The sequence below is a fragment of the Gasterosteus aculeatus genome, chromosome 12, assembly GCF_964276395.1.
Source record: "Gasterosteus aculeatus chromosome 12, fGasAcu3.hap1.1, whole genome shotgun sequence".
In the NCBI taxonomy this organism is placed as follows: domain Eukaryota; kingdom Metazoa; phylum Chordata; class Actinopteri; order Perciformes; family Gasterosteidae; genus Gasterosteus; species Gasterosteus aculeatus.
In genome coordinates, this window is record NC_135700.1 from 20,586,998 (window position 1) to 20,609,868 (window position 22,871).

A 22,871-nucleotide genomic window follows, 5' to 3' on the forward strand; every position below is an offset into this window, starting at 1 on the left:
TAAAATGTAATTTATAAAATACTGTATTTATTTTTATTCATAGTTTCCTTTAATTAAAATTTTAATTGATATAATCTCCGACAAGACAACATGAACTTTCCTTGACCGATTCTTTAAAAGGCCGTTATAATATACAGACATTATAAAAACACACAGGCAAGTTTGGTTGATATTATATTTGAAAAATAAATAACATTGTACAAAAATACTTTTAGTTTATCTTCAAAGGCACATCATGTGAGGGAAATAAACTACTCTGAAAACACTTTCTCTGTATCAGGGGCTACATTAACAGTAAACACGCTGCTGACAAAGAATTTGTTGATTTGTTGTTTGTAGCTCAAACTCCAGAGCAAACATGATCATCTCTGGTCATAACTGTCTCCTATGTGTGGTTTTATTTAGTCATGTAATGTAATGATGACAATCACTATAAATGGGGAAAGGCACAGTGAACTGCAATACTACAATTTTAAATGTATATTTTAGATTTCACATGGTTATTGTTCCCTGCATATAACAGTCTCTTCATACCCCACAAGTGGAAATCAGACAACTGAGTGAAATAAACTGTTCTTTTAAAGAGATGATCTCATAGGACCAAAGTTTTTGTCGGAAATAGTTTCCTTAGAAACATTTGGATTATTCACATATAATAGAAACAAACATTTTGCTTGCTTTCCATTGTGTGTTAGTGCAACGCATCAGAGCGATGTCTTACGGCTGAATACCACCCTGAGTGTGGAGTACAATCTCCATTACAATCCCCATTACATCGGCTCCCACGTAGCTCACGTTTGTTCCCATAATGCACTCTTTTCCAACCACGTGGTTAAGGTGCCGGAGGTTTAGGAGCAGGAGCAGATCCAGCCTGAGGCTTTCTTTGATCCTTCATCGCGTTTCTTTTGTCTACAGGCCGGAGCAGAGAGGAGAGGTAGGCTGTAGAGGCCGATGATGGCCAAGTTCACCACCACGCAAAGCAGCGCCGCCCCCACGGAGTTGGAGAAGGTGACGGGCACGGAGTGTTCCAGGAGCCAGGGGCGCCGCGTCACCATGTCCTGCCCGACGGCCTTCATCTGGAAGTGGGTGCCGAGGATGCCGCACACGTGGAAGAGCTGGTGGCTGTGACCTGCAGGGGGAGCAGTCGAATCGCGTGATTTCAAAGCACCGCTGAACCACTTCAACGGAAAATGTGGAGGTGGTTATGCGTTGGCATTATTTCTCAAAGATTAACACAAAGGAGAGATCCTTTCGTGCGTTAATGTGAATCCGGTGGTGTGGGAGTTCAAACATAGACAGTGAGGTGTCAAAAACGCTTCATTAAAAAGCGGTACAAGGATCGGGAATGTGTGATCATGGCACAGGAAGTAATTATGGTTTAATAGCTTTAAAAGACAAGTTGCGGCAAGTTTAACTCACACAGGTAGATTCATAATTTGATTCTGCTTTGACTAAGGAGAGACGCGGCATCAACGTGGGTTTATCTGACAGCGAGAATGAATCAAAACAGCTAAGCTAAATCCTACTTCCTCAAGGTGCAAAATCACTGTCGTGAAACCTCTATGTGGCGCAAAACGAAAAGGCGTGCAACGTGGCGATGACGACGAGCGTGGCTTCTCCTCAGGTCAGTCTCACCTATGTAGTCGAAGCTCCCCGGCGCCAGGCGCTCAGGTAAGTGTGTGGCAAACAGGAAGCCCGTGAGCAGAGCGAAGACGATGTGGTTGCAGTGGAGCACGTTGGTGTCATTTTCTGTGCAGCCCTCTCCTACACACAGAAACACCTGTGAGCACAACACACACACACACACACACACACAAAGAGCAGATTCCACTGATTACAACGACGACAACACGGCTCATATGAATTTACCATGTGCATTCATGAAGTATGATTAAAGTAAATCATACACCGGCCAAAATAACCATCGTCGTGGAAATCATGAATATGAAAAAAGCAGAAAAGTCACATCAAAGATGTGGATTTGAAATGATGTATTGACTGTTATCTCTGACTTTCTAGGAAGACACACGCGCATGTGTGTGTGTGTGTGTGGTGCACAGATGTGGTCCTACCCTGTAGAAGAGAGGAATGTGGTCGAACATGTACGGGTAGGCGAAGGCAAAAACACGGAGATATTTGCTGAACTTTGGAGAATGACACTCGGTGGACCTGAAATTAAAGATACAAAGTGTACACGTCATATGAATTTACATCTTTTGCTGTTTGTCTTTTTTTTTAATCCAATGCATTGTTTTTACCTCTTTACGACGTCGTGGTTATATTGCACAAACGGCAGGCCGAGCCTTAGCAGCGGGGAGAGATGAGTGAAAGAACAATAAATTAGCCGGCCAAGCCGTCCAGCACATGAATAAATGACATTGTGATGCGTGCAACTAGCATTTAGCATTTCATCATGATAACAGACATAGAAATCTATTATCAGTGTTCACATTTAACTAATAAAGATCATTTTAGTAAAACAAGGATTCATCTTTTGCCGTCGGATGTTCCGCCCACACCTGGAATAGCAGGCCATGCCGCTGCAGATGATGGTGTTGAACACGGCCGCGGGCACGTACCACCGGTGGAGGAAGCTGTTCACCCACTTGTCCGGGAACACATAAGCCGAGTAGACGATTGCTGAGCCTGAAGCACGACACGAACATCAGCGCACTGTTGTGCGTTTCGTTTTTGTTGCCTGTTTTTTCTAAGCACCCGGAGCGTGAAAACGCTGACACTCACCCAGGCTGTAGAAACTGAGGGCGGCGTAGTCGAAGAAGAAGCAGATGTGGCGGGCCCGCGCCGACATGCTGCTGAAGGTGTGAGCGCAGCTGGACGCCAGCGGATAAATGCAGCAGGTGAGCAGGAAGATCACCAGAGGCCAGATGAAGGAGTCCTGCCACGATGTCTGCACCAACACCACCGACACCGCCTGCCAGAGGAAGTACCTGCCGGGAGCAAATCAACCAGTTTCGATTATGACATCAGGCGCCTGTCGCCAACGTGGATAGTGTGGCCTTCACAGAAAAAATAAGACACAGCTGATCGGCCTCTGACTTCAACTTAGGCCGTCACTACACGGATGATGATTACGCTCCTTAAAACATGATGATTGTTCACACTGTAGTGGTGGTGTATCAGTTGTAATACTGCAGGAATAATTGCAAATAGGTAATAATAAATATGACCATATTACAAATATATAATTTAATATATTTGCACATCACAATCTCCGCATGTAACTTCCAATAAAACCACACCTTTTCATTTATATATTACTGTTTGTTTAAAAATAAAGAAAACACGACACACAACATGTTAATTGCTTAAGATTTCAGAGTGCTGTGACGTGCAGAGACGTGCCGTGTCTATGCTAAGCTAAGCTAATTGCCTCACTGCCCCATCTCCTTCCTCGTGCACGGACACCAGTGTTCACCGATGTCTCAGCGTGAAAATCAACGAGCTCCTTCTTTCCGAACAATGGAACAACATCGGGACAGTAAATCAGCTCCGTGTGATGAAAGTAAACACTGAACTATCAAACTAGACTAAATAATAAAAACTATAAAACAACACTGAAACACAAACTCAATTACCTTCCTGAACTGAGTGCCGATGGCGCTCTTTACTTTATCTTATTAAGTAGATATCTCATAAACACACACATAATGAAAACCGAGGCAGACGTCTGAGAAGATAAATCAGTCTGAACAAAGTGTCACCCGATGAAACGCTCTCACTTGTTTGTAATCCTCGGCCGCTAAACAATTGCACACAAAAAGCTTGTGTAGGGCTCCAGTTGTGTGTGTGTGTGTGTGTGTGTGTCCATTTCCGCGCCTCCCACTAAACACATCATCCATGTGATGCTTTTCCCTCCACCGAGCAGTTTACTAATTGAGTCGCCTCGCAAGCCTCCAGCACGGATCTGCTCATTAGTGGCTTGCCTGTGTGTGTGTGTGTGTGTGTGTGTGTGTGTGTGTGTGTGTGTGTGTGTGTGTGTGTGTGTGTGTGTGTGTGCCGGGCCCCAAGACGCTGACACCCCCGACGCTAACGCACGCGCGCACACACACACACACACACACACACACACACACACACACACACACACACACACACGCACACACACACACACACACTCTCTGGACTATGCAGTCAAAGCAACTGGCATCCCAGCAGACAGGAAGTGCCCCGTGGCTCCTGGGGGGGCCGCTACCTTTGTACCAGCTTTTCTTCAGCTACTCGCATAAACTCACATCTACACCAAAAAATAATAAATGCTACAGGTGTTTCATCGGAATGCTCTCAATGCACCGGGGGGAGAAATATGCCAAATATCTTATCGATTAGGCAACCGGCTGCGAAAGTCTTGATGGGAGTCCTGCTGCACATGACGGCCGCTAACAGGGAGGCACAGCAGGAGGTCAATGGGACCCAGGCGGATGTGTTTGTATGTGCAATCCTTCTCATGAGCAACACAAACTCACATCACACAAAACCAAATAGTCACGTTTTCCAAACGACGGTATTCAGTCCTTCCAGTTCGGCGAGTGGTTTGACGCGGTTGATCACAGTAGCAGTCATCTCTCTAATCCGTCATAGTAGCTGAAGACTTTTGGAAATGTCTGCGTGTTAAAACAGACATTCAAATTGTGTCTCACGCTCTGACCAACAAGCTCTACAAGCTGTGCAGGATTCCTTCTAACACAAAGAGGAACCAGCAACGCCTCGCTGCTCCAAGAAAGACAAAAAGCGCTCCGCTTGGCTAGTGTAGGAATTTTGGAGAAATGAATCTGCGTCTGGCCCGAGGTGACAGAAGCAAAAACAACTGAGAAGTCCTCGTGGTGTGTCACGCGTCGCGCCTGTAAATTGCGGCAGTAAAGCGACGGGGTTCGTTGGGTCACATTTGGAGTGTTTACCAGGTGGGCAAAAAGTGGGTCCAGATGTTGAGGGTCTCATTGGTCAGCTGGAAGAGGCTCAGGATGCAGTCGGTGGCCGAGCTGCGGGGGTGTCGGTAGCCGGAGATGATGCCGTGCTCGTGGAAAACCTGCGGTGAACAACGTCCATTTAAAAAAGGGCAAAAGAGGAAATTAAGTCAAATTAAGTTTTTCACTTTGATTTCTTCTTCACTATGTTGTAAAAAAATATGAGAATTCCATGTTCATTTCATGGTGCCCTTCAACTACATCATTGAATGGAACCTTTTCACATGTTAAAATTGAAACACTCCAAGCGGCCTGTGTGAAAGACATCAGCTGACAGGAAGTAAACATGGACCGATGCTGTTGCCTGGCAATGCAGTTCTTTTAAGAAGCGCTAAAACAGAGCGTTTCGCACGCCGAGGGCGAATACGGTTACATCCAGACTGACAGTATGAGGAACACGAAGGCCTTTTTGAGTAGAACAGCATGCACACACATTCTAGCTGAAACCCCAAACACGAGCGTGTCTTAACCACAACCTCCTCGACACTCGACCTCCTGATTTAGGCCGAAATGTTAAGATGAACTTACTTTGGGCACTTGATTGATGGTGAAGACTTCTGGTAATTTGAGGCTGAGCATGACTGCTGCAAGGTGCTGCTGCCGCTGCTGCTGGTGTCTGCGAGGAGAGCTGAACTGAGGCGCCCCGCCGGGTGTGTGCATCATTCTTTATAAGGTTTGTGTTGCCATGCTGCTCTCTGGGTTTCTCCCCTTCATCTCCACCCTCTTCAAACCCAGCGAGAATATCCAGTATACCCCGTGCAACTCCTCCTCCTCCTCCTCCTCCTCCTACTGTCTCTCTGGAGGTGAAGGGTATGTGCACACACATAAAGGCATGAAGGCATGCACACACAAACAAACAAACAAGTACACACGCGCACACACAAAGGAAGGAAGACATTTGAACGTTTACGAGCCTCTTGTTTCACATTACACATTATCTCCTTTTGGTGATTGCATAATTCGCTTAAACACAGAGATGACAGCCGAGCCAGTCCATCAGGTTCCAGAAGAAAAAAAAACTTCCTTCAGTTGTGATTGATAGTTAAGTTAAGGTTAATTGTCTGCAGTTGGGGCAAATCATTTAAACACTTTTTCCCCGCCAGAAAAGGCCCAGATACAGGTCTGACGTCGCGAATTAAAGGGTGGGAATCGGTTCTGGCAGTAAAGTCTGTTTCATTCCACTTTCCTCTCCTGGTTCATCTGACACACCCAGAGAGTGCCGAGCCCATCCAGGCTTATCTCAATGAAAACTGTGAAACAATAAGAGCAAACAGGTCTCACTGCCACCGAGGATCAGGACGTAAAGGAGAAGGAAAGGTCAATTACAGCAGGTTTTTTTGGTGTGGTATATTTTTTACTTAAATGTTTGACCTCAAAACCAAGCAGTTAACAGAAAGTCATGCTTGCTCAAGTTCAAGCACATACAAGACGTTAATGCTTCATCTCAAAGGCTCGACGAAGCACCCAAATTGCTCTGAGATGCCTAATCCTCGGCTTACAACTCGAAACTACTCAGGTGTGCTCGCCACAACAGATCAGGGCCATGAAACAAAAGAAATCGCGCGCGGCACCTCGGGATCAGCTTCTTCTCTCAGAGGAGCAGAGCTGCAGAGCGACACCTCGGGTTCAGAGCGACAAGACAACAAACAAACAGACCCGTCGGTTTGGAATGGCTCGGAGGTGTAGTTTGCTAATATGTGAGTCATTAAGACTTAAAACGGCGTCAGTTTAAACAAAGTAGAGCCAAGAGGAGGAAGTGACAACAGTTTAGGCATAAAGTTAAAAAAGGGGGATTTAAATGTATATTGTGTTATATTTAAAAGTGTCCCACTGCTTGTGACCACACCCATGCAGCAGTACTGACGGGCGCGGTCAGGCGGGGTCAGGAATGTGCTCGGTGGCTCAGACACACAACCTGCACGGTGAGGGTTCGTGCTTAAGCATTTCAGTATTTGCCAACACTTAGTAACTGTTGAGTCACGCTCATGCTGTCACGGAAACACCGTAATGGGCCTTATGGGCATCACGCAGTCATCAGGCATCACCTGGTTGCTCAACACTTAACAGTGGTTTCACTCGGCACCGACACATTTACACCACTAGAGGGAAACTAAAGCTGTGAAATATAGCTTTTAAATGTAGTGGAGAAAAAAAGTGCAAAATAATATATAATAAATAATCAATCAAATAAGGAAAAAATGTTAATTACATGAAAAAATACAGGGCAGTATCAACTTCTATCACATTGTCCAATTATTAAACTATATTTTAATCTTGACTCATGAAATTGATGAGTATAAGAGACACAAATCGGTGGACACAAATCGAACACACATCTAGCAGTGAGGTTGCAAAAAACTGATAAAAACTGTTAATGAGACGTCTTCCATGTGAGCACCAGAACCACAGGCGGAATCCTTAATTGATATAAACATTCTTTGGTAACGAGTCAAACGGAATGCTTCCTATTTTCAGCTGATTAAAAGCCAAATAAAAACACTCATTCACTTAATCCATGTGGATAGATCCTCCCTGATGTTGCACACGGTTCAAGGGAACCCTGAATCAATGACTTGCATCAGACTCTCTGCTCGGTGACGCTGACGCTTGTTCTGCCGCAGCTCACCAGCAGGGGGCAGCGCCTCCAAACAGGAGCGCTGTGGAGAGGAATAACAAAAAGGAAGGGTTTTTATTTTTCATTTTTTAGAAGGCTCTCTTTGAAGAAGTCCAGTGTCCTTAAACCCCGTCCTTAGATATCACACTTTGCCTTTGTACTCTTTTGATATGAAGCGCTAAATGTTTGAGAGGGAATCAAAGTGCGTCGCTGCAGACACAGAAAGGTCGTGAAGTCCTGCTGCTTCTCTTATTGACTGTAAATGAGAAAAAGGAACGAGTTCACTTCGGTTCGCAGTCTGAGGACAGACTGAGCCTCCTGGATGAAGTCCTGCATGTTTGAGTTACATCAGCACCACTACGGCGCATTAAGGAGTCATCCGGCTTGAACTACTTTGTTTTGTAGACTTCAGACATCTTTAAGGTCTCAGGATTAAACCACTGATATTACATGTACGTAAACTGAACATACGTGCAGTGGTGGAAAGTAACTCTACGTCTACATGGATTTCCCAGCTATTACTTGCACATTATAGATCAAACTACCAAGCGGCATGTAAAACATTCGGGTTATGACTTGTCACCTTGACCCTCCTCAGATATCCACCGTGCAGAGGATTGTGGGTAAGGATAGGCAGAATCTCCTGGTATTTTAATAATAATAATAATGTACATGACATATTTTTGGTATGGATTCTGGAAAGCGAGACCGTTTTTGCCCCGGACATGAGCAGTGTGTGAATATACAAATTCTCAAATACTCATCTACTTTGCGTCGTTGATAGTTGATATTTGCATCCCATCACTGCATTTATGTGATCAGAGATAAGAAAACCTTTACCCCCCCCTGACCTTCTCGTGCTACCTCATCAAACACTCATTTTCCTCACACTTTGGAGCAGAAGTGTGGCGCTCCGGTGTGCCGAGGCGTGACCTGCGACCCGTGGGGGTTTCAGAGGGACAGATGTGCGACAGACTTCACTGAAGCAGGCGGCTCGCTGCCTCCCCGGGGGTTTGGTTGATGAGGTGTCGTTTGTGTCTCCGGATGAGGAACGTGTGTGAGACAGACGCCCCCCCCCGCCTCCCATCACCTCCCCTGATACATTATTAATAGTAGTTAGACTCCAGGCGCTTTTCAGACCTTCAAAGCAGCGTGTCCCTCACTGGATCCAGACAGAAACTTGAAGAACTCTGGATGCCGACAGATTTTTATCCGCTCCACCATTCAGACCAGAGGAGGCCGGCTGCACGCCAGCGAGCAAAGTACAGCGATTACTGGCTTTGGAAAGGGAGGCGGGGCATTTATGGTCTTTCAAGTGCAACGAGAGTTTCCATGGGGTTTATTTAGAAGACAATCTGAGCAGAGTTTGATATCTGCAACCAGATGAAGAAGCTTCACAGGAGATGCTGCTCAGGTAGCTGCTGAAACCAGGGCAGAATATTAAAGGAGAGCTTCCACATTTGAAAAAACAGGCACGTTACGTTTTCTCGCTGAGAATTTGATTAGAAGATTGACACCACTTTCTTAATTGTGAACGACGGTACACAGGGGGAAGCACCGTTTGCCCGGGGAGAAGTAACATGTTAATCAGTGTGTAAGATTTAAAGGTGCTGGAAGGTTGATTATTCTCATTTCTGCACAGAACCCCTGGGTGCAACTTTTGTGCGAAGATGCAGGTTGTATAACCTGTATGCTCGTATCCATCTGATGAACAGATAAAATGAATGTCTATCAGCAGGGACATTTCCCACAATACCAATGATTTGCTCCAAGATACATTGAAGGAAAGAAACTCAAGAATATCAGAAACCACGTGAATCACATCCCACTAAATGCCTCCACATCCAAACGATGTTCTCCTTTCCGCAACCTCCTCTGAGACCGGCCGAACAACAGACACACAAATCCAATAACGCAGGGTTCAGCGGGGTGTTAATGTCATTCAGTGGGTAAATGCATGGAGACCATGAAGCCGCAGAACCAAAGATTCACGGTGACGTCCCCAGAGGAGGCCAGAGAGAGACCGGGCGATCGGGGGGGGGGGGGGGGGGGGGGGGTAGATGCAGGACTGGAATATCGCTTTGAGAGAAGAAGAATGAGACACGAGGGGGGAAAAGTTGGTTATTTACCAGGATCGGTTTTCTTCAGCGTGAACAAACGATTGCTGAACAGTGGACGTTATCGTGGGAGTAACACCTGCCGACCTGGACCAAACATCTGTGCAGAGTCGGAACAATGAGTTTAAAAAAAGACGACCACATTTTAGGCTGGCAAGAAATTACATTTTTGGATGAAAAACGCCAAAAATATGAAAAGGGGCAGGATGACGACAATGATTGATTCTTATGGATCAATTCCACGATAAAAGTCTGTCCAAACCTTTGACTGGTACCTTTTATATTCATGCAGTTTTGATGAAAGGTTGCAATTCCAAATCAAATATATATATATAAATTACGTGTATGAATATAAAAAAAATGGACCAAAAGTCATGAAATCACAACAATTTGGGGGGTGGGGGGTATTAAAGTGCACTGTTAAATATTAGATAGAAATAGGCATTTGAGCAGAAGATTAAGAAAAATGCTTTTATTTTTTTTACACATCTTTAAAGCACAAAGATTTACTCTGTATATAAACGCCTCTCTCCCACTAAAAACATGGTAGCATTTGCACATTGTGCTTGAATTGCAAAGTCCGTACATCCGCTCTGGGTCTCCTGTGGCGTTCATAACCCCAGTAAACATTTTATTGCATAAATCACATTTGACCTCGGCGGTCACTCGTGGGAAAGAAACAAAAACACTGAAATGAATAAAAGGAGCTGTGATACCTGCTGCACGGTGAACAATCATCGCAGCGATCAAAACAAAGGCGTCGCACAAAATGTCTTAAAAAAAAAAAAATGCCACAAAAATATTGGAAAAAAAACGCTTTTGTGCTTTTGACGATCGAATTAAACATCTAACTCATTTGCTAAAAAGATTACAAACGAACAAACTCGACTCAAACAGAAGAAAAACTCACGTACTGATCTCTAGTTGCACACTTTCCCTTTACGATAAGCTTTAAGTTTTATGCCTCTTCTCTTCTGCTATAATTTAACCTACATTTGAAAAACTAGCATTTGTCAAAAGGCAGTGTCTCGCAGCGACGTCTCCTAGGAGACCTAACATCGTTAAATGCTGAATGGGAATCGCTTTGCACAGAAACGGGGAACTTCTAATACACTCAAATGAATGACTTTGGTATAAAGAAAATAAATCAGTATTTCAAAACACGAAACATCTGTTCCTGAATGACATATTTCAACCTGTCTCGTTGAAATGGCAAATGGATGAGGAAGACAACACAAAAAAAAGGAATCAGCAAGCGTGCAAAAAACGTATTAAAGAAAACGTTCCTTCATACTTCTTTTCTGGGATATTTGATATCTTTTACTTTAAAAACATCAATATTGTTCCTTCACCCACAGAATACAAGTCAAGAAAAATCTTGGAGATTAAATCAAAAGGGTTTGGAGGAACGGGGCCAAAACACGTCAGGAATAAAGTGGAAGGAAAAAATATTTCATGACAAAAGTGGTTATATTTGGATAAAGTCACCTTTTTCCTTGCAAAAGATGTTTCATTTTCCTTTCAATGCCATGACCTTATTCCTGAAACATTACAAACTCCTGCCTCAGTCCGGACTGCAGGCAGTTACGTCACAGACGAAGCTGCCGGCGTCGAACTTTATAAAGAAAACGCTTGTTTTTCTACCCAACGCTCGGCTCACAGTACGGCATCCTGACGGTGGAAAGATTACATAAAAATAACCAAAAGCCTCTTGTGGAGTATAATAAAATAATATTTACTGTAGAAACATAAAAGCTTCGTGGATGCTGAGGGCCTCTCAGCCTCGACCTTCAGTTCTCCCGCCTTTGTCTGTGCGAACCGCTCCGTCCCCCCCGTCCCCCCCCCCCGTCCGGATACACGCAATTTAATGTTAGCTTGACTTTATCAGCATGTGTATCGAGCTTAATAATGACGCTAATTATTTATAAATAATGGTCAGACTTAGTTAGAAGTAGTAATCGAGTGGCGTCTGCACACTGAGAATCATCAGTGTCGACTTCTAGAGAAGCCCGACACGAGGGGGTTAAATATGTTCGGCCAATCACAACTTCCCTGCTTTCACCCCAAAATGTGCTAATGAGGCGATCTCAAAGTGATGCAAAGCTAACTATTTGCAGCCGTGTTTTTCGCAGCGGGACATGAATAATTGAGTTTGTTTGTACCACTCGAGGGACTGGAGTGGCGTCTGGTTACAGACGAAGAAAAGTAGCAGACAGTTTGCAGTCTTTAAACATCCCCAAAAGGTAAAAGAAATGCCGTGACTTCTGCATCGACGGGTCCAATTTAAAGCACATTATTCATCATCTCAGGGACAATAACGGGAACACCGGTGCTGAGGCTGCATGCTACCTGCAGTCAGTCACCCCTGCCCAGATGTGGATACACAACAGCTCAAAAACACACAGTGGAATTGTGGGTAGGAACTAAGGAGCAGAACCACTTTAACCGTCCGGATCCATATGTGGTGGGTTTGAGGCGCTTATTTCTCTAGACAGAAACCGAATGCTGTAACTTAATATTTGAAGGAAAGGAAAGAAAAGATATTCACTACAGAATCAATGTAATCCCTCCTCGAATTATTTCAAAGTATTCATTGTCGTTTGATGAAAAAGACTCCAAAGAGAACTGGAAGCAGCCAGTTTGGAAGCATCACACTTTTCTACAAAGGAAAAACAGCAGAATGATCACCTGACAGCTTAAACATGGCGCGTCTAAAAATACGTCTTGAAATAAAACATCTGTGTCTTGCGGCTTATCTCATAAAAATAGCTTTACAGTGCAGGATTTGAATCCCAAACGTTTCAGTATTTCATATTAACGAGATAAGGTGTTTATCCTCCTCATAACACAGTCTGGTTCCCTCTTTTGTTGATCTGTTTTTATATAAACTTTGCAAAACTCGGATGAAGTTGTCAAAGAAACAAAAAACATTTTTATTTGCCTCTAACATCATATAGTCTTACTCTAAAACACACACACACACACACACACACGTTCTTCCAGAACGCACACACTCTGAAACTAGGTCTGTGCATAATTACAAACACCAGCTCAAGCATTAACACAGGAGGCAGAGCTACAGTCACTGGTGCAGAGAACACCAAACCTGCAATAGAGCACAAAAGAAACGTTTAATGTTACCAACTGCAGCTGAAAAATCTCCTTTAGATTATGAACTGAGACACACACACACACACACACACACACACACACGCACACACAGAACGTGAGCACTCGCCTCACATTCAACCACCCGTTAAAGAGTCGGGTGTGTTCAGTCATCTCCGGGGAGTTAGTGTGGTCAGTTGTGCTTGGCACGAATCCCCTTCAAGTAGTTTTTCCAGCGCTTGACCACATCCCTGAAGACGGGCGCGTTGTCTATGGACGCCAGCAGCTGCAGCTGGTTAATGTGCGTGGTGTGATAGTCCCAGCGGGCCAGGTTGGGCGCCGTGGCCAACATGAAGTGCCGCAGGTCGTAGATGCTGCCGGACCCCGTGTCGAACAGCGGCAGCATGGCCTTCAGCGACTCCATGCCGCGGGCGAACAGCAGCCCCGCCTCCCGGCCCAGCTTCTCTCCGGCGGTGTCGCTCACGTCGTGGAGTCCCAGCAGGGAGTAGATGAAGCCGTTGAGCACGAAGGAGCTGGGCGTGGTGGGGTACTCTTCGTACCAGTCGTATTTGTTCATGAACACGGCCTTGACCCCGTGCTGCGCCGAAGGCACCTTGAAGGGTCCGACCGCCTTGAGGGCGGCGTTGAGGTACGCCGGCTCCCTGGTGAGGAGGTAGGCCCTCACCAGCGTGGACATGGCCTGGCCCTGGGCCATGGCCGAGTACCAGCCGGGCTCCAGGGGCCGGAAGCCTTCGCCCAGCTTCCGGGTGACCATGATGGGCCAGCCGCCCCGTTCGTCCTGGTTGCGCATCAGCCAGTCGCTGGCGGCGAAGAAGGCGGCCATGTGCGCCGTGGTGGAGATGGTGACGTTGTCCACGAAGCCCCGCCCGTGCAGGACTAATCTCACCACCCGCCTGGGCATGATCTGGGAGTGGAAATCAAACGCAATCATTATGCCGATAATTCTTACATCTAATGCTTAATCTACCAAGTGTGTCGGCTCGCGTCCAGTAGAACAGCTTTTTGGAGCACAGCTGCCGGACATGAACCAACCTTTGTGGCCTTCACAGCCTTGGTGTTGGACAGGCCGACGCCCTTCCTGAGGTCGGTGAGCAGGTCGCGGGTCAGCGTGCTCCAGGCGGCGCGCGCGCCGATGCCGTACGTGATCTCGTGGTCTTTGAAGGCGATGAGCTGCGCGTTGGTCACGTAGTGGATGGTGAACGGCGGGCCCTTCTCCGTGGTTTCCAAGGTCACCGACACGCTGCCGTTGGACACAAACTTGACGTCTAAGCTGAGGATGAAGTCCTTGGAGTTCCCCAGCTGGAGGGACACGCCCTCAGAGGACTCTAGAGGGGAGGGGAGGGGAGGGGGGGGTCGCATGAGAGGAGGGAGGCTGGTTAGAACGTGCAGAATGAACCGACAAAGGGACGAAATGTAGCGTTTTTCTCATTACTGAGTGACTATTTTCAGCAGGACGACAGTTTTCCGTCTCCTTTGGTGACGTGTTCCCACAAAAAGCTCCTCTTCTTCCTCACGTTCCCCGGATTCAATATGCAGTCTCGTTCAGAAATAGCAGTCACACAGCTTCTGTGGTCAAAACATTGTTTCATTCAAACTGAAGTGGCTAGCAGAGTGTGTGTGTGAGTGTGTGCGTTTGTGTGGGAGAGGGAGCCTCAAACCACAGGGAGACACCAGCCTCTCGTGGGATGTGCAGCACAGATGTGTCACTGTACACGGTGCTTCATTAGGAGGACAGGACGGAGGGAATAGAGGGGAGGCATGAAGAGGAAGCTGGTGCACTGAAGCAACTTTTCCCCCCACAAACCCTAAAGTCAAGAGCCGAGATATTTCAGTCTCCACCAATCGACGCATGCCGTACCTTTGGCCTACTTACTTGGTCTGCACAGCTAAAAACAACAACAACAACAACAACAGACAAGTCTTTTCAGAGATAGCTCGTGAGAGGCTGAGGAGAAGAATGAGTGCAGCGGTCCAGAAAATGAAGGGCGGCGGCGGCGAGATGAGTCGCCTCAACGGCAGCCTGACGGGGAGGGCGAGAACGAGCCGAGAGCGGGAAGACAATTGAAGATCGCATCTCGCATGACATGAGCCGAGGAGGCCGAGACACAAAGGCAGTCAATCAGGAGGAGAATGGAGGAGCCAGCCAGCCTGGCAGGAGCCGCTGGATGACTTTGGCTCTTTAATGCACTCATAAATCCATTACTTAAGGCAAAGCAGAGAGTAAGTGGATTTGTACTCTGGCCCCCGTGATTACTCTGGCATCGATAAAAGGACGGGCGAGGGAATACAGACGAGGGTCCGCCTCCTCTGCTGCGCCGCGCTCTCCGGCTGTTACAGCGCGCCAGACAGACACGACACGCAGCCACACACACACACACACACACACACACACGTCAACGTAAAACGTGACAAGTCGCAGGGAACGTGGCGAACACGTCGGGCTGCTCGTGCGGATGCTAAAAGGTCCAAGCGGCGGGACGACGGCGCTCATTGGTTTGTCATCCACGTCCTCTGGTGACGCGTCAGGGCTCACCGCGCCCGCAAGGAACTGCTGCTGGGAAGTCTTGTTTTAATGGCCACAAATAACGATTCTCATTCGAGGTTAATTGGCCAATAATTCCTCTCGATTCCAGTTTTTCCTCTGTTGACAGTTGGAAAATATTGAACAAAACAATTCTAACAATAACTAATGACAAATAGGAAAAAACTCAAAATGTAAGAAGATTGCGTACGAAAGGTTGTTCTCGGCCATTTGGACATTATTCTTTGCATGAAGCACCACGAGTAAAGAGCCTGCTTATAATGTTAATATAATGATTGATATCTTGAGTCTAATATGGAAAATTAGATCACAGCTTTCACTTATAATTACTAACTATTTCACTTATAAATAATTTCTAGTCATAATTCATTTTCATGAAATCACTCCACGTTTCTAACACCATTTATACCCTTTATTAGTGACTCAATGTTTTTTATTCAGTAATAGTTTCCTAACATAATAGTTTCTATTGGTAGTCCGTTTCCTGCTGCTCCCAAGTCAAACCATCCAACTTGGCTTAAAATGCGTCACTGCTGTGAGTGTGTATATATATATATATATATATATATATATAAATATAAATAAAGGGCTCGTAGCTGACGGCTGTCACTACGCTGCATCTCTGCACTCGGGCTTCACCGGGCTTCTTCTGGCAGGTCTGTGAAACTATCAAAAACCACCACGAGGGGAATCGGAAGAGGAGGGTGCTGTGCGGCGGGCGGCGTTCATGCAGGAATGTGCAGATGGTCGGTTTTTATTATCAGGGGACAGACGATTGATCCACTTGTCAGAGGATTTGAGAGGCTGTTCAACAACAGTGTCCTAGATACAGTAAGGAGGGGGAAAAAAAGACCCAAATAGGGCGAAGGGAGTAGGAGGAGGAAATGGAGGGAGGCAGCGACGGAGAGAGGAAGTGACAGGAGGGGAGGGGGCAAGAAAAGTTTGGATGACAGATCACAATGAGGCGCTAAAAGGGAGAGAGCGTAATGTGATTGCAATGTTTAGGAAGCTACAGCGGGCTGACGGGGCGCTAAGTGGGAGAAAATGAGTAGAGAGAGGGTGGAAACCTGACTGAAGCCCGGAGAGAGACGGGGGAAGATTAATGGAGACTGAAGGTAGCCGAGGAGGGAGGGAGGTGGGTGAGGTGGGTGAGGGGGGGGTGGGATGATGAAAACATGATGATGTTTGAGGAAAGAGACGGACGATGATGGCGAGCCGACGAAGGCGAGCCGAAGCCGCGCGGCGAGCGAAACGCGGAGAAAAAAGGTGGAGAGCGGTGAAATGAAAAGAAATGGTGAAAAGAAATGATGAGAGGGTGAAAGTGGAGGAATTAGGAAGGGGGGGGGGGGTGGTACAGTAGACAGCACAGCTCAACAGAGGACACAGAAAGAGACAGAGAGAGAAATAGAGTGTGTGTCCTGGAAATATCAGCAGGAGATCAAAGCAGAAGTAAGACGGCTCAGTCAGCACCCAAATGCCAAAAATACCATCTTCCTCGTGTTGTCAGACGTGACACTAAATCAAATCTGTCCGCCTCTTATTTAACCATTTAAAGAAAATGTTATGCTTTAAACTCAAACAATCGAGTCATGAATTTAGCTCCACAAATGTGTTTGTCGTCTACATAGTTTTAAATATATCACAAGCACCCTTAAACAACGTAAAAGTTGTGGGCTAAAAAGCTTAACTGGGAGATTCCAACAACCGGCTGAACTCCCTTCATGTCATCAGCCGGACTAATAGAAATATTAAAAACACAGGCCCCATTTTGCCATTAAAAAAAAACAACAGAGTGGCGCCTCACCTTTCACTAAACTATCTCTGCCACGTGTTTACAGAGCAGCAGCCAAGGTTGCTTTTTCCGTTTCATGGAATTAACAAATATTGACAGCTGAGTAAAGAGAGTTGAACTTAAACTCTGAGCCCTGAACTCTGTTTGGAGGACGACGAGAGTGAAGAGTAGACAGCTTTTAGATTTTCCCTCTTCAGTCGATTTTTTTTTTTGATGCATAAAGAAGGAGACGGAGACATGAGCCGTGGAATCAATCAACCAGGATTCCCTGGAGTTGGAAACGGTGCAAAGTGGCGCCAAGGACGGCGCCATCGGGCAGCACGGGCAGACGATACAAATGTGGCGATAATAGAGAATGTCTTTAAATTATTATCATTTAATAAAATTAAAATAAAACGTTTTCAAAGCTCGACACACAAGCTTCTCGTCTCATGAATCCGTTCCCATACTGTTCACCCGACCCGGAGCTATTAGGTGGGTTTGCTTAAAATGCAAACATGATTAATATGATCTGCTGAAGACGAATAGTCTACGGACACAGCAGATCATTTAGTTGACAAGAGATCGTACGACTTGTCAATGCAGCCGAAGCGCGACCAAGCGTCCCTTCCTCTGTGTCGTCGATAAACAATGAAAAGCACATTAATGTTGCCGTGGGTGACATCCGTCTTCATGACAAGGAACATGGCGTTTGTTTTCCAGTCGATCGAACATGGTGCAAACACCACCAAGTGGCCATTAATCTGCGGCTGAAAATAGACCAAAACGAATGCACCGTTTACTCTGTCGGATTAAAACGTGTTCCAGGGAAATGATTCAGCCGGTTTGAATAGTGAAATGAAAACACCCGGGACTTGGGTTTTGATTTCTTAAGTGCCACATGTTGGAAACGATCATCAGGATGGTTCCACGAGAGAGACCCTCGGAGAGGCGACTGGTAAACTACCGTCTACCGACCCGCGTCCCTCTGGGTCCAGTCGCACGTTGAGCCTCGGTCAACAGGAGATAAGCGGGAAAAGGTCGACGTACCTGGCGCGTTGAACTGCCGCACGGAGGTCGCTCGGCTCTTGTCGTGGACGCGGCTGAGGACGCAGCCCTTGGACGCGGTCCAGGGCGCGGCGCCGGCCCGGCCGTCCCGGTCCTCGGCCGTGTCGTAGACCTCCACGTGGGGGGCGCGCTCCGTCAGGTTTTTGCTGTAGTGGCTCAGGCCGTACTGGGCGATCTGGATGGCGTAGAAGTATCCCTGAGGGCCCCACTGGGTGGAGAGAGGGACGCCTGGGAGGGAGGAGCAAGGGGGAGACGAGGACAACGCTGTTGAATGTGGAAGACGACCTCCTCATACGAGAGAGACATTATGAATATTACATTATGCTTCAGGAACGGCTTCCTTTATTTCTAAATAAATGATCTTTCTCTGATGAATGTTACGTCACAACAGCTTCATGACCGCATCCATTAAAAGAAAATGCTATTAAATCAATTATTGATATCAACAACATTGTGAGACTTAGAAAATCAGTAGGAATCACACGGAATTCATTTATTATTTATTTATTTTAAACCACCAGCTCAGCGAGAGATCGGGCCGAGTGGCGGAACACAAGCTAATCTACCGCATTTCACCCGCGGCTCGACAGCCAGGAATAGCGCGGGCGGGAGAATCACTCCGATTAACAGATAGCTCGCTTAAAGACCTGGTGACAGAGCGCACGCACACACACACACACACACACACACACACACCACGGACCAAAGCCCCATCCTCCCGAGAGAAAGGCCATAACGCACTCCTGTTAGGCCTGGGTGAAAACACTCCACCGCCTGCTACACAAGTGTGTTACTTCCCTTACTGCCGCACGAGCCTGTGAAGAGAAAACCTGATTACGGGTTGTTGTTGTTGTTGTTGTTGTTCTGGGGTCAGGTGGGTGTACTTGACCGTAGAGGTGAAGAGTTAACTGAGTTAATTGAGATGAACTTCTTAAACCACTCAGCGGTCTAATGTTGATCATCTATAAACGTGATTACATTCCTACGTAAACAGCTCGGCTGTTGGGCGGCAGTGGCGTCTCCCCAACGCAGACGGCCTGCAAACATTCGTCACGCTTCAGATCGATTTTTTTCCCCTTCAAAAGTCAAAGTGCCACATGAAATGCACGCACGCACGCAATCCCACGCTAGGCTTTCTCGCCATGCTTCTCTCCCCAGACAACTTAAGTCACACGTCTGCTAAAATCCCAACGCTGCGACGCGCTGCTTCTCACTGAATGACACCAAGTGATCTGCGTGGAATTGACTGTTAAGCTCGCGCATAATTTAATGACTCAAAAGGGCGGAATTTTCTAGATATCCCGGAAAACTGGGGCCGCGGCCAATTACACCAACGGCCCCGAGCCTCCGTGTAAGAGGTTGACGCAGCCGCAAAAGAGCGCCACCGTGTCATTGGTGTGCGAGCGGCGCTTTTGACCTCCGGCAGGTCAGCGAGCCGAGAGTCAGCGACGTGCGTAATGTGAAATGACCGCCGATGAGTCGCGCGAAAGTTGTCTGTTGTTGTGCTGAGAATGGAGGAGTCACTCTGATCTGGCTTTGACGACGGTTTGCGGGGGTGAAGATAAAGATGGTTGGAGAAGAAGCGAGAGCCACAGAGAAGGCGACAGGACGTGATTTAGGAGGGTGTTGAAACAGGATTAACTACTTCCACTAATGATAGCGCTCGGGCTGCCGGAGATTCATTATTCTCAACTTTTGCTCTTTGCAACGAGGAAAAGACCTCAATTTCTAACGCGCCTGCTGTAAAACCGCCAGGAAGGAGACGCGACAACCAGTGTGTTTTTATGTCTGTCTGATAATAAAAGCCTTGATCGCATACTTCTGTATCCAAATCTCATTTATCTGAAAAGCTCAATTTAAATGAAACGTTTAAATTGAGCATCCCTGTAGTATCTCAGCAGCAGCGAGTGACCGCTTGAGATATCAGAACAATCTGGGTGCATATGAAAGGTTTGAACTCCTAAAACAAGATAGTGGAACAACATTTAATGAACATTGTAGCGTTAAATAACTTTAGCAGCAGGGTGCGTTGGGAGAGAAATGCTCCCATGACCTTGCTGGAGCTGTGTTGTAACCCGGACCGTGACAGGCTAATTAATGAACTGCTATTTCAAGCTATGAAATGATGCTAAGCTGAGGAGAGGTGTGCATGTGAAAGTGCTAAATAGCAACGAGCCTCGGGCTTCATTACTGGACCTTGTTAACTAGAATGTGTGCGGGCGTGTGTGTGGACTCCCGTCTGACCCATTTCCCGCCTAATGCGTTCCCTCCCAGCATGTGTTTTTGTAGTGGGCCTGCAGTTCACATTAAAAAAAAAAAAGAAAGAAAAATCAGCCAGACGCATTGGAACTAATCAACCGGACCGCTGTGTCACTAGGTAAAAACTCTCAACATCAAATAGCAAATTGCTTCTGCATTCATTACTCATCAAGCTAACCAGAGGAGCTTTGCTGGTGAATACATGCATTTCTATTACACCTCCTCACTGAAACCAAGGCTGGTTTCTTGGGGATTATTGTGAGCGAACAACATGTCGTCTGTCATTTTCACGGTTGAAACAGATATATTTTGCTTCCTCACTAAATCTAATGTATCATACAAAACGTATATATATATATATATATATATATATATATATTTAGTGTTCCGGGTGTTTATTTTCTTTTAGCAGTGTCTGTAGTTATTTGATGATAAAAGCAGAATAATAAAAATCTATTTTGTAATTTGCAGGGCAACTTCTTCTAGCGGGCGACGGATTACATTGATGACAATGTGATTTGAACTAAAAGCCTTTTGAAATGAGCTATTGATCCCTCTGGGTAATTATTTTAAAAGGAACCTTGAAGAGAAAACAACTCTCAAACGAGTCAAAGGGGGAAGGAAAGGGAGGGAAACACTCACTTAACAGTCCTCCAGTCTGACAATGTTAAGAAAAGATCATTTATTTTGAATTACTTGGCACAAATCACTTCAGGCGCTGTTAAACAAAGGGTAATAATGTTTAGAAATGGGTGGCAGAGACGAAGTAGGTGCTTTTAAAAATGGATCCATCTTGTTAGTCAAGCAAATCATTTATGATTTATCTGGAACGGACTTAAAGTAAATAATTTATTTCTCAGTGACACGGTATTATTAGATACCAGTAAAGTCAAGATTAATAATTAAATCAATCCTCCTGTGTGTATGGGGTTATAGGAAAATGGAAAAAAGAAACCGAGAGGGTCTTAGATTTGAAAACGATAATAATCTGCAAAAGGAATCAAATTGTGAAATATGGCAGAATGGTAAATGTTAAGACCTTTGACCTTTGCTCGGAGCAAGTACAGCTTTCAGATCTTGATTCTCTAGTAAACAAACATCCTTATGACCCTCAATAGGAAAAAAAAAAAAAAAGTACCTTCCACCCCACTTATGCACTTGACGCGGTCGCGGACCTCCACGTTGTAGCCCTCGAAGGACATGAAGACCCCGTCGGGGTGGTACGGCTCCCGCTGCGCGTAGACCTTCGAGTAGCTGTGCTGGAACTCGAAGCGGTCGTAGCCGTCGTACTGCACCACTTTGCCGTACACGTCGAAGTACTTCTCCACCCAGCTGAAGGGCAGGTACACCTCCGCGCCCTCCCGCCGGCCCTTGATGGTGGATTCATCGTTGACCAGGCAGTCGATGTCCTCGTACTTGATCCCCGAGGCTGCCCCGACGACGGGCGGGGGCTCCGGGGGCTGCGGGGGGTGCTGCTGGCTGCTGATGCTGGCGTCGCCCACCTTGGGACTCGGAGCCGAGGTGTCGCGGGGCAGGAAGCGGAGGGAGGAGTCGCTGGAGCAGCGGTTCCACAGCAACACGGTGATGAGGGTGAAGAGGGCGCAGATGACGATGAGGGTCTTGTAGTTCACCCGGGCAGCCAGGCAGCGCATGGTCGCAACTCGCCTGAGGAGAAATAAAGCATTGTGCAAAACTGAGTTCAGTTATCAGATTCCATGGTTTTACAAGATTTAATGTCTGCGCTTTTGGACTATGATTTAAATCATTTTGAAAACAAGCATGGGATATGTGAAATACTTGCTTTCATTGTGCAGGATTTCTGTCAAAAGCTGATAAGAAAACCCATAAATGCCAAAAAGATACCCGCCTTCTCCAGGAAAAAAATATATATATACACACACGCACACACTTGACGAAGTCTGTAGCAAATCAAACATAGGATTGCCAGCGTGTGCATGCAGGTCTCTTCTAGCAGCCACCAGCCAAGCAGTCTGAGATTGGTCCACTCGTCAGTCGCAATGAGGAGCGGAAGATGACAAACGGACTCTTCTATCTGGCGAACAGGTCACCTGTGTGCTGCTTCTCGCTGAGATAGTGAATGTGTGGGCGGAGCTAGTAGCCGCTTAGCTTAGCATAAAGAGAGGAAACACTTTGTCCAACAGTAACAAAATGTGCACAAATAGACACGTTACAGCTCGTTTGTTTCATCCTTAAAAATTAAAGTAAGCGTGGAAGTAATTTGCCATTTTACAGGCGAACCCTTCCTTTAAACGGATAGTTTTTAGAGCATTGCAGCCGTGTCTTTAGCCCGTTTTGGGCTGGAAAGGTTTACACAATCACTCACAAGTAGTAGCAGTCAGGATTTGTTCACCTTCTGTCCGTATCACAT

General features: G+C 46.3%; 2 protein-coding genes across 9 annotated transcripts in view; both read right to left on the reverse strand.

The window, feature by feature from the left end:
- Positions 1-161: 161 nt before the first annotated feature.
- paqr5b (progestin and adipoQ receptor family member Vb) lies at positions 162-5,781 on the reverse strand. Its single transcript, XM_040168748.2, has 8 exons — positions 5,511-5,781; positions 4,917-5,044; positions 2,743-2,948; positions 2,520-2,646; positions 2,259-2,303; positions 2,073-2,169; positions 1,636-1,780; positions 162-1,129 (listed from the first exon to the last, which is right to left on the reverse strand). Exons 1-8 carry the CDS (start codon positions 5,643-5,645, stop codon positions 849-851), a joined length of 1,164 nt encoding a protein of 387 aa, XP_040024682.2. The 5' UTR covers positions 5,646-5,781; the 3' UTR covers positions 162-848.
- A 4,389-nt stretch (positions 5,782-10,170) lies between these two features.
- glceb (glucuronic acid epimerase b) overlaps positions 10,171-22,871 on the reverse strand; it is a 36,006-nt gene continuing 23,305 nt past the window's right edge. For 5 of the 8 annotated variants that reach the window (XM_040168656.2, XM_040168679.2, XM_040168670.2 and 2 more), the window contains 4 exons: positions 21,621-22,147; positions 18,206-18,451; positions 13,875-14,167; positions 10,171-13,746 (listed from right to left, as the gene is read on the reverse strand). In XM_040168656.2, coding sequence (XP_040024590.2) covers positions 13,015-13,746; positions 13,875-14,167; positions 18,206-18,451; positions 21,621-22,134 — 1,785 coding nt within the window. In that variant the 5' untranslated portion in view covers positions 22,135-22,147 and the 3' untranslated portion in view covers positions 10,171-13,014. The remainder of the gene's footprint in view (positions 13,747-13,874; positions 14,168-18,205; positions 18,452-21,620; positions 22,148-22,871) is intronic. The other 3 variants (XR_005710667.2, XR_013451616.1, XR_013451615.1) reach the window with 1 other exon arrangement.

Coding starts and splice junctions, on each gene's coding strand:
- paqr5b (XM_040168748.2), bottom strand. CDS start 5,645: ATGATGCACACACCCGGCGGGGCGCCTCAGTTCAGCTCTCCTCGCAGA. Junction 2,304..2,519: donor GGCATGGCCTGCTATTCCAG/GTGTGGGCGGAA, acceptor CCCGCTGCTAAG/GCTCGGCCTGCCGTTTGTGC. Junction 1,781..2,072: donor ACATTCCTCTCTTCTACAGG/GTAGGACCACAT, acceptor TTGTGCTCACAG/GTGTTTCTGTGTGTAGGAGA.